The 11383-nt window shown below is 41.8% G+C and overlaps 1 protein-coding gene across 2 annotated transcripts in view; it reads left to right on the top strand.

Annotated features, from left to right (window-relative positions):
• Positions 1–1742: 1742 nt before the first annotated feature.
• Positions 1743–11383, top strand: part of slc29a4a (solute carrier family 29 member 4a) — a 28515-nt gene continuing 18874 nt past the window's right edge. For both annotated transcript variants that reach the window (XM_061712243.1, XM_061712242.1), the window contains exons 1-4: positions 1743–1921; positions 4500–4893; positions 9437–9568; positions 9669–9782. In XM_061712243.1, coding sequence (XP_061568227.1) covers positions 4659–4893; positions 9437–9568; positions 9669–9782 — 481 coding nt within the window. In that variant the 5' untranslated portion in view covers positions 1743–1921; positions 4500–4658. The remainder of the gene's footprint in view (positions 1922–4499; positions 4894–9436; positions 9569–9668; positions 9783–11383) is intronic.

Raw genomic sequence — 11383 nt, 5'->3', positions numbered from 1 at the left:
TGAAAGGTAATAGCCTGCATGCACTGCATCTCACCTGAGAGAGATGGTGCTGCACCACCTGGGGCTTGGAGAGCACACTCGTTCATCCTTGTCACTGCACACAGATATTTCTCCACACCTCTGAAATTGTCTTCCCACACAGTCTTTCTCTGAAAAGTAAACCTGTTCCCATTTTTACCATGGCCGGGAGGATCCTTTTAAATCCTCATGTGTTTGAGATCTGCTGACGTTAACCGACCAGTCTTCCTTTTTATTATATCATTGGTATTAAAATGGTGCTGGAAGTTAAATGTTCCTGATATTTAGGATACAAAATAAACAAAAACCCAAAAATCACATATTATACAGTAATTGGCTTTGCACTGATAACATCATTTTTACTCACTATTTCTACTTACACGTGTTTTTGATTTACAATATCAAAAACTCTTCCTACTACATGTTTGAAAGCTCTGCATGTAGTTGTTTGCCTTTCCTAAAACTAATCAAAGAGCGGTTCTGTTTACAAAGCATTTGAATGATGCACGCCTTCATTCCAGCTTTGATACGAGCAACAGAAGTTTACATTAGTGAGAGTGGAGCACCAAACTGTGCCTTGTGGGATTCAAACCCACAACTTCCCCTCCTGCAGTGCAGCAGCTGCAGCTGCAGGATCTGTTGTGTCACAGCTACCACAAGACAACAATATCACTTAACTAATTCCTGTCATGCTTGGCTGCACCATGGCAACGGTATGATGGAGCCCCTGCCAATAGCCAAGCATTAGCATATTGGACTGAGGCGATAAAGATGTCATTCGTCTTAGTTTATTAACTACACTGATACAAATATTGTGCTTGATCTACTTTAAAAAAAAATAAGTGAACTTTTTGCATGAGATTATTATGTAGATCAAGAAAGACTAGTCTTTGTATAAACTACTTAATTTTTTGTATGTAAATAATACATTTTGCAAGTACAGTCAACTTAATTGTGTTAGGTTTACTTTATTTATCAAAATTAAGTTGACTTTACTTGCAAATTAATTTTGTACATACTAAAAATTAAGTAGTTTATACAAAGACTAGTCTTTCTTGATCTACATAAAAACCTAAAAAGCAGATCAAGCAAGATAAATAAATAAATAAATAAAGCATGTTTCATATAAACGTTGGTCAATCTTCCCAATAGATTAAAATTGTTAAAGGAAAGGTAAATAGAACAAGATCATTGCTTGTTGTTTGTGTGTAAATGAAAATATTGCCTGGGATTACATAAATACTGCTTGTTAAGGAAAAAATGCACAATATCTTGTTTTTTGAACAAATGCAGATTAAGTTCAAAACTAGATGTATTCATGTAAAGCAACAAACTTCATTTTTAATTTTTAATATTTAAATATGTTATATTTACATGAGCATAGATTTATTTTTTTCAGTGTAATACGAACTGCTGCAGGAATGGAGGGATCTTCTGTTCTTTAGGTCCAAAATGATGAAAGTTGTCAATGTATATTTGGATCAATTCATCCCTGGGTCTTAACAGTGGCCAGCCAGGGGGAACTCACCATCCATTCTTTCATGTTAGCCCCACATCCTCCCCCTGCTCCTCCTCCTTCTCCTCCTCCTCCTCCTCCTGCTCCTCCTCCTCCTCCTCCTCCTCCTCCTCCTCCTCCTCCTCCTCCTCCTCCTCCTCCTCCTCCTCCTGCTCCTCCTCCTCCTCCTCCTCCTCCTCCTCCATCCATCCTCCATCCATCCCCCCCTCCGCCACTGGATGGTGCGTCAGGAGCGCATCCAGGACGGCTCCGGGGCTTCCCTTGTGTCTGATGGAGACGGGCTGAGGAGGAGAGCAGGTCCAGCCGGAGATCAGGTCCAGCATCCTGCGGGAAGGACTCCTGTCCTCTGCTGCAGCTGGAAGCCGCGGAGCGGGGGACACGGCGGAGGTAAAGGGGCCATTAGTAACCTGTTGTTGGAGTGTGTGAGTGTGTGTTTGTGTGTGTTTCCCATGCGAGGGATGAAACGCGGCGGGAGGAAAAGAATACATATATGCAAAGATGGATTTGAGAGCCACGTAAAAGCGGTTTGCGTTTGACTAATTAAAATGTATAATTTATGCACAAGAAAACCCCACTAACTTACGTGATGGAGAATGTGTGCATTTATAAAGCCCGGATCATCATTTTCCACGCATGTGGTCTTGCCAGAAGTATAGATTTTGATATTTCAAGCCAACAACAGAAGCTGCAGCATTATATTGAATTACGGTCGCAGGCTGGAGCCCTTTCTTCCAGGGAGGAGGGAGGGAGGGAGGGAGGGAGGCTGCGAGCGCCGCCTCAAGTCTGGACGCGAAACTCCAGGGACACGCGTGAAGGCTGATTTGTGGTTCCCCGTTACACCAACGCAGAGCCTACGGCGTAGGGTACGCGGCGACGCGCTGCGTACCCTGCGTCGATTTAACGCAGAACCTTAATTCAGGCTTGAATCGGCATCATCATCAGACATAAAACCTGCAGCCTTTATTCAACAAGCGGCTCTCTCGCCGGGACATGCCCTTCTCGTCTCCAGCCATGGACCAGGGGCTCTCCCATCATCATGAATAAAAGAAAACTTAAGAAACCTTTTTTTTTTTTTAAATGTGCTACTTGATTGATTGATTGTTGCTTCACGGCATTAACACAGACGGCGTGGGTTCAACTTTCTGCGTGTGGTCTGTTTGTGCACAGAGTTGCGCACAATAGCCGTGCTTTTCTGCTTTCTTTGTCCATGTTTGCAGAAGAAATAATGTCAACACCCACCTCTGTTGATGTGCCCTGTAATGATGAGGTTGTCATGATTTCATTGTGTGCTGGACTGAAGGATCACGTGATCACGTTTCAGCTGCTGTTATGACAGACGGACAGCAGAGTGTTCACATTCAAACATGGACAGGCTTTTCTTTCCTCTTCATTTCACTTTCAGTCATTTTAATCAGAAGTAGAACTGCACAGTAAAAAAGATGTTCTAAAGGACTTTTAAAAAAAAATCTATTTAATAACTGGTTTATATTTTAAGCACCTTCTTTATTGTTCATTTGGTAAATTTTTTTTAAACATTTTTTTTATTAACATTATTTCTTCATTACAACATGTTTGTGCATCAAGTAATACAAAGTTGTGCAAAAATACCTGCTCTATAATTTAAAAAAAACAAAAACAAAAGAAAACAAATATAAATCAACAAAATAGGAAATAAATAAACAAATAAAAAATTGCATGTACATATGAGAACACATGCCAGCATAGTCTTCCAAGAAAATAAGAAAGAAGGAAAAAGACATAATAAAATAATTCTGAACATGATAAGGAAACACATCCAATATACATGCAGACAGGATAACAATGACTTCAGTCAAATAATGTAGAAGGCACTTATTAAAAATAACAGGTCACAAACATGTCAGATGCAAGGAGGATTATTCACACACACAAAAACAACACTTCCCATCCCACCCCCCACCCACCTCCCCAGTATGGCTCTCTATTACCTTTCATTCATATACCTACACAGTCTATATACACCTACACATCCACACACAAATATATCATAAATCTACATAGTGCAATACTAATGTAGATCCAGTAATACTATCCGTGTAGTACAGAGTCTAAAGATGGATTTGGTCCAGGAAGAGTAATCTCACGAGGTCATGTCCAGAGAAGGCAGAAGATCCATAAAGGGCCCCCAAATTTTCTGGAAGGTTCCAGGTTTCTTTCTTATCATTTGGTAAATGTAATCTCAAATGGAGGATTATTTAACCCTCCTGGCTCCCTGGACATATTTTTGTCTCCAAGCACTGTGACATCACAGACCCAGATCAGAGTAGGATTATACATATCTATGTGGTATTTGGACCAAACAGGTCATAAATACCTCATTAAGACCTTAAGATGTGTAGACTTTTGAAAACATGCTATCATATGTCTGTTTTAAATTTGATCACAATTAGACCAAACTGGACTGTATTCTACTGACCTCCAGTGTTCAGGAGCACTTTATGTGTCAAGACTCATCAGATGACATTTGTTGTGAATACACAGTGTACAGTTAAACTGAACATGGCTTCAACTGAATCAGTCAGTTTGAGAAAACTGCAGTCGTCTTTCACTGATTTAAGCCCAAAAACAAAACCACTGTTGTGTAGAAGCAGCAAATCTTCACAGCCGAGAGCCGGAGGCAGTAAAAATTGCCCAAATTTGCCTGATAGATGGTTTTCTCTCTGGCTTTATCCTCTCATCTCTCCCCGAGCTGTTTCTGTTCACTGAGCCGCTCTTTCTTTCACCTTGTCAGCCTGTCTGTGATGATCCTTCGTCACTCTTCTTTTCTCTCATTCAATATGCTCTCACACATCAACATCTGCAGCACAAACACAAGCAGCACGTCTTTTAGGGTGTCTAACCTTGACTCTCGCTATTTTCAGCAATAATCTGACAGGTTGTTTTTTTTTTTACATTTTAAACCCGTTTTCTGTTTTCTTCCCTGCAGATCCTCCATCACCAGAACCTTCCTTGCATCTCCTCCAGGACGTGTCGCTGGGATTGGGTTTTGTCATGCACGCTCCCGAGACCGTGTAGTTCATCTGCTCAAGAGACGCGTGCACAAGTGCCTTGTGCTTTTGTCTGTGTGCACTCTTCACGTGTGGAGATGGGCTCAGTGGGCGCAGAGCACCGCAGGCCCACGCCGGCCCAGATGCCGGAGGAGAGGGATGTGTGGAGGGATGGAGTAAAAGGAGGATGGAGAGAGGCTGGGAGGGAGGGCTGGAGAGAGGGAAGAGAGGGTGGCGTGGTGCAGAGCTACAGCTTCGATTCGTACCAGCTGGAGGAGGAGGAGAGCAGTAAAGACGCCCCGGAGCGAGGAGTGCTGGCTCTGTCCGAACCCGGTGAGGAGCTTCTGTTCTGTTTATGAAAAAGACAGACGAGGAACAATGTCTTAATGATGCTGAAGAGGGAATATGTCAGAAACACATGCAGCTAAAACAGCACACGTGCTCAGGCCTCTCAAGATTAAACATGTTTACATTTTTTAAACATATTTACTATACAGTATTACTGACCTGCATATTTCCTCAGAGTACATTTATTCATTTTAAGAAAATAAAATCACCATGAAAATACAATTTCTGACATTTTGCATAGAAAACCAGTCACAACAGATCAAATGGCCGTTGAGGTTTGGCGTACACATGGGCGCAATTTCCACTGGGGACAGGGGGGACATGTCCCCCCCACTTTTCAAAATCGTGTTTTTGTCCCCCCCACTTTTTACAGTTTAAAAACTAACCGTGGGCTCAGCCTGTAATTGCGAATCATCAAGACACCCTGTGCGACGGTACTGACGGCCCGGCAGCCCCGCAGCCCCTCCCTCCTCCCCTCCCTGCTCCCCTCAGAGCTGCTCAAGGCTGATTTATGGTTCTGCGTTACACCAACGCAGAGCATACGACGTAGGTTACGCAGTGACGCACCCCGCACGCCGTAACCCTACGGCGTAGGTCCTGCGTCGATTTAACGCAGGACCATAAATCAGCCTTCACAGACAGACAGCCAGGACGCGGCAGCAGCAGAAATGACGACAGCTCAGTTTAAAATCCATTTTTGCAGCGGGACAAAAAAGCAGCAGCACTGCTGTGTTGCAGGTAGGCTGTTCAGAGATGAGTAGCCAAATATTACTCAACTTAATATGTTGTAAATGGTTAGGTGATTTTGGTTTGTTTATAAGGAAAGGAAGGAATGAACATGATCTATTTTCATATTTCATAGGAGAAATATGTGGAAACAGGTGCAAGTGAAGAAGTGCAGGCAGGAACCCAACCATGTTAGCCCAAAAGTGATTGTAGAACAGCATCTCAGGAACAAAACCTTAAGATCAAGAGTAGTGTTACTGTGAATTTCCTTGGCTCATTTATAAACAAGGAGTCAATGGAATTCTATGTTTTTTCTGTGGCCAAGCTTTTGAAAATGAAAAATCAAGCCTGGCCAAGAACTATGTTTCTCCAGAGGCCTGCAAGTAAGCCTGTAAAGCTTGTATACTGTCTTAAGGTAAAAGCTGATTTGTTATGTGGCATGTTAATGTTGTGTTGTGTCAAAAATAAAGGATGCCCAAAGAGAAAGAGGTCACAAGATTAAAGACTCTTTTTTATCATTGTATAGCCCTAAACGAAAATAATAATAAATACATATATCAGGAAAAAAAAGTTAAAAAGTGTCTAAAAAAGTAAATCCATATTAAAATTGTCTGATTGTTTGCATTCACACACACGTAGTCTTACAAAGCCACACTGCACCTCCACGCTACAGCTACATGCACAAATTTACCATTCCTAATTGTGTCCCCCCCACCTCTGAAACTAAAGTTTCGCCCTTGGGCGTACATGAGGATGGTGCGAGAGGGAAGAGAAAAAAGCTTTAGGGGGAAGAGAAAACAGGAAGAGCGTGTAAAACATATGAGGCAGCCGTGTTAACAGATAATTGTTGTGTTGCCTGGTTACACATGTTGCTCAAAGGCCACATGAATTGGATTATAAGTGACCAAGGATACACAGTAAGGGCCCTAGGTAGGTTTTCGTTTCACAGACTCCCTCCTCTGTTTTTCTTTAAATCTTTTGCTGCTGTATAGTTTCCCCTGTTTTCACTGAAGCTGCTGGTCTAAAAATCAATTTTTCTAAAATGTTGGAACATTTATAGAACAGTGTTTCCAAATAATGTGAACCCTTCATTCAGAGATTCCTGGCAGGACAGCGTTAGAAACAGACAGGTCTGATGGAGAAATCATTGCTTGTATTCAGCAACACTTAAGTCAACAACTTTCATTAAATATAAGAGGTTGATTCATAAGTGAATATTAAATCGCTGCCAGAGAGGGTAGATAATAAGTCCTAAGGACTGTTGTCCATGTGCCGTATAGAAAGGTGAGTTATAAGTAGTTTGTTCAAACGGTCCAGCAGTGTGACGTTAAGGATATGATTGAGGGCTTTGAGTATTAGTACGTGAGGAGTAGTGGGTGACGGTGTGGTATGAGTGCACCAGATCACGTCCAGGTTATACAGGACTGTCTAAGAAAAGGAGAATATTGTGATAAAGTCCTTTATTTTCTGTAATGCAAAAATGTCATACATTCTGGATTCATTACAAATCAACTGAAATATTGCAAGCCTTTTATTATTTTATTATTGCTGATCATGGCTTACAGCTTAAGAAAACTCAAATATCCTATCTCAAAAAATGTGAATATTCTGGGAATCTTAATCTTAAACTGTAAGCCATAATCAGCAATATTAAAATAATAAAAGGCTTGCAATATTTCAGTTGATTTGTAATGAATCCAGAATGTATGACATTTTTGTTTTTTTAATTGCATTACAGAAAATAAAGAACTTTATCACAATATTCTAATTTTCTGAGACAGTCCTGTAAGTCCAGACAGGTGGTGATGGACGTGTGAATGGGCCTTCTCTTCAATTAATTATCAGAAGAGGTTTGTGAGGCAGAATGATGACAGCGTTTATTTCAGGTTATTGCAGGGGGAACTGGGAGGAGGGTGTAGTGTTGAGCTAAAACTACATGAGGGAAACTGAAATTGTAATAGGAGGTGTTCTGACCAAGGGCAGCATGTAGATGATTAAGAGGAGGGCTCCAGCACAAGGCCTTGAGGCACACCATAGTTTCTCAGGGGAGGAGGGGAGCTGAAGATAACCAGATGTTTACGATTGGCTGGCTCTGACCAAAAAGAAGAGAGCACTGATGTCGCGAGCCAGAGGTGGTTGGAGAAGCAGGTGAAAGGGATGGCCTGCAGAGAGATATACAAGGACGAGGATGCTGGTGTGGCTGTAGCAATGCAAAAGGGGGGTTTGGTATCATCTTGATGAGGGCAGTCTCAAAGATAACATGAACACTGAACTGTGACTGGACTAATTCTTAGATTGCATGGGTGGGGCTGATGCTCGTGGTGTTGGGAAGCCATTCCTTGTTTTATAATTTCACTGAGGACCAGGAGGTTGAGGATGTTGTAACTAGTAGTGGTGGTAACAGTTAAGGTCAAATGAATCCAGATCTGTTTTCTTGAGGATGAATGTTACTGTAGCAGTTTTAAAGAAGGAGGGAACCAGGTCCGAGTCCATGAGCAGTTGATTCCATCGACCATGAGGAAGCATTAACCTACTATGCATGTTTTTGGACTGTGGGAGGAAGCCGGAGTAACCAGAGGAAACACACGCAAGCACGGGGAGAACATGCAAACTCCAACATATTTCAAGGAAAGCCTTGCTTTTTTCAATAAGATTAGATAGACATGTGTAGTCTTCATCCCTCCGGTGACCCTCCAAGATATCAGGCTGGTGTAAGAAAGTTGTTTTGTTGATTTCTTCTTATAAAAGGACTCTCTAGGAAAAATTATTTTTGCCGTACGTAACATAACTGTAGGCTGTCCTCCACTGATAGATCAGTTTTATTACCATGGAAATAAAGTTGTCACTGGAAACGGGGAGAAGTACTTTCCCCATTTAGTTTGCTGCAGAACTGACATGTTTGAACATCATTTGTAGCAGTTTACGGGGGTCTAACAGGATTAAGAAAGGATTACGAAGTGTTACATAAAGAAGCCACACATCAACATTTAGCCATGAAACTGATTCAGCTGTAAACTGCATGAGTCTTTGAGTGAAATCACTGGTTCAGCTCGTCTACCATCAGCTATTCCCAGGCCCGGTTCTACGAGGGTGCATAAGCATGCATTGCACCATCAGTTTATGTGTTTGCATGCTCAGTTGAAAAGACGAAAAAAAAACTGACAAGTGCCCGCGCGTTAGTAGTAGTAGTTAGTAAGTAGTGATGGTTTTGAGCTGTATAGATAAAATTAGTTTGAATTTCTATGTTTTATTTTCAGGGTAAGAAACATCTGTTGCTAGATTGTCTGATGGGTGAGGTAGCCCAGACTAAATGTAGCATTGTCTTTGTTCTGCAGCAATATTGCTGCAATAAAGCATTTGAAATACACTTTAAATATTCTTGTTTTGCTAGTATCATTCCGCTTCAAATTATGGGAAAATGCATAATTTAGTGTTGAATAACGTGCCAGGCATGTGCACCCCCTCTGATCTGAGATGCAGCCCTAGTCATCATTTTCTAGAACCGGCCCTGGCTATTCCTCTGATCAGTCTCTCGGCAGCAGGAGACGAGTTCAGCCCGGCTCGGCTCTGGCTCGGCTCTGGCTCTGCTCTGGCTCAGCTCTGGCTCAGCTCTGGCTCGGCTCTGGCTCAGCTCGGCTCTGGCTGCTCCCCCAGCAGAGCCGAGGGGTTTCTGCCGCCACCGCAGCGCCCTTCATCCTTCCTCCGCCTTCAGATCTTTGGAAGTCAATTACGTGGCCACCGTTGGACTGTGACTGACTCTGCTTTTGTTCTCTGACCCCTGACTCCCCTTTTACCTCCTCAGACTTTGAAGAGCCGATCCCTGACGACCGTTACCATGGCATCTACTTTGCGATGCTGTTGGCTGGAGTTGGTTTCCTGCTTCCCTACAACAGTTTCATCACTGATGTAGACTACCTGCACCAGAAGTTTAAAGGTATAAATATACACACATAAACCCACACAGACGGCTGCACAACCCCCCCCATGGAGATCACGCTGTCAGCACACTTCTGACGTGCATCCGTGTGTTTCAGGAACATCTATTGTGTTTGACATGAGTCTGACGTACATCGTGGTTGCTCTGTTGGCCGTCATCCTCAACAACGTGCTGGTGGAGAGACTCAGCATGCACACCAGGATTACTGTAGGTAAGTCAGAGCTGGGGGGGGCAAGGTTCCTGGTGGAAGTATCCACTTTATTCCTTAATTTATGCCTCATTAATGATAAGCCTCAAGGCAAAAGAAAGGAGCAAAAATAGAAAGATGTTTTGAAAAGGAGGAAGAATCCTCTTTGTCATGGCTCTTCTTTGCTTTTTGTTCATAATAAGCGGATTTTGCCAAAGATGCTGAATTCACAAGAGGCTATCTTTTAAAGATATGGATATTTTCCTTTTTGTTTTTTTTATTTCTTTTAACAAACCATTCAAATTCAGATTGTTTAAATCTGTGATACCAGGAAGGTTTCAACATGATTATCAGGAAGCTGTTTTCAGCCTCCTACATGGCTTTGCTGTATCATTTATTCACAGTGTTCGAATTAAAGAAAGAACATCTTTGAACAAAAAAATATAAAAATAAAAAGTTCTGTAAAAATGATAATCTCCACGGAGAGTTTTTTGTTACATGGTGCATGTAAGAGCAAGATTTCACCACAGCATCTTCTGGAACTTAAAATAGCTTTGCTCGCCTCCTTTAGGGAGAATCTTTTGAAGTGTGTTGTCAGCTCGAAAGCTTGTCTCTGGGGTTCACACATTTGTAGCTCAGGAATAGGATCTTACTTCAGGCAAAGGCGGTAGTTTTTCTCAATTTGTCCATGACGACTGCAGTCATGTGGAAGAGAAAGAAGTCGCTCGGGTTTTATGTACAGCTGACACTCCACACTAAGATCCCCACGGAGACAGACGGAGGTTTTGCATCTGAGGTTTTTTCTTTTTAATTTAGGCATTACTGTTGCAACAACACATCATCAGTAGGATAAAATGAACCTGTCCCACGACGGTCTAACCCAGCTCACATTCCCTATTTGGAGAAGAACGACAACCAAAAAAAAAGCAAATAAATGACTCTTTCAAGTGTATGTGTATTAGAGGGATAACTGTGTCAAGCAGACATAGCCCTGTGAAGAGAGTCTTGTTTGAGTTAAAATAAGCTAAGATCTATCATTAGATGGTAAAAAATGTAAACTTTTTAGTCGCTACAAAAGCAAAACAAAGCAAAGATTTTAACAAAATGAGGTACAACCACGATGTGAGCATGAGCTGAGAGTGTTTTGGCTGAAAAAGACTGAAACATCTGGTCACATCAGCTCTTATACTGAAGTACTTACAACTTCTGAGAAACACCAATTTATGATATATTACACCTTGCCGCTGTTATTTCTTAAAAAAAGAAAGTAGAAGCAGTTTTAACAGTTTGCTGGTCTGGTTTGTTAACACAATGCCAAGGAGGAAAAACATCAGCACAAATCTTAGAGAAACAACTGTTGCTGCCCCTCAATGTTAGAAGTGGTAAAAAGCATTTAGAAAACGTTGTTATGTGAAAACTCAGCACTCATCAGGATTCAATGGCTGTTAGAACCACGTTTAGCAGCAATAACATGAAATAACAGTTTTGTATACAGGGTTTACAGCCCTCTGTTTTTCACGTTGCTTCACTTCTCTGTGGACATTTGTTTATGCACACTTGTCGCATCTGGTTTCAGCCGGGCTGATCTTTGGACTTTGACGAGACCATTGAGACACTTTGATGCT

This window comes from Cololabis saira, chromosome 21 (genome assembly GCF_033807715.1).
Source record: "Cololabis saira isolate AMF1-May2022 chromosome 21, fColSai1.1, whole genome shotgun sequence".
Taxonomy (NCBI): Eukaryota; Metazoa; Chordata; class Actinopteri; order Beloniformes; family Belonidae; genus Cololabis; species Cololabis saira.
This window is presented reverse-complemented; position numbering and strand designations above follow the sequence as displayed.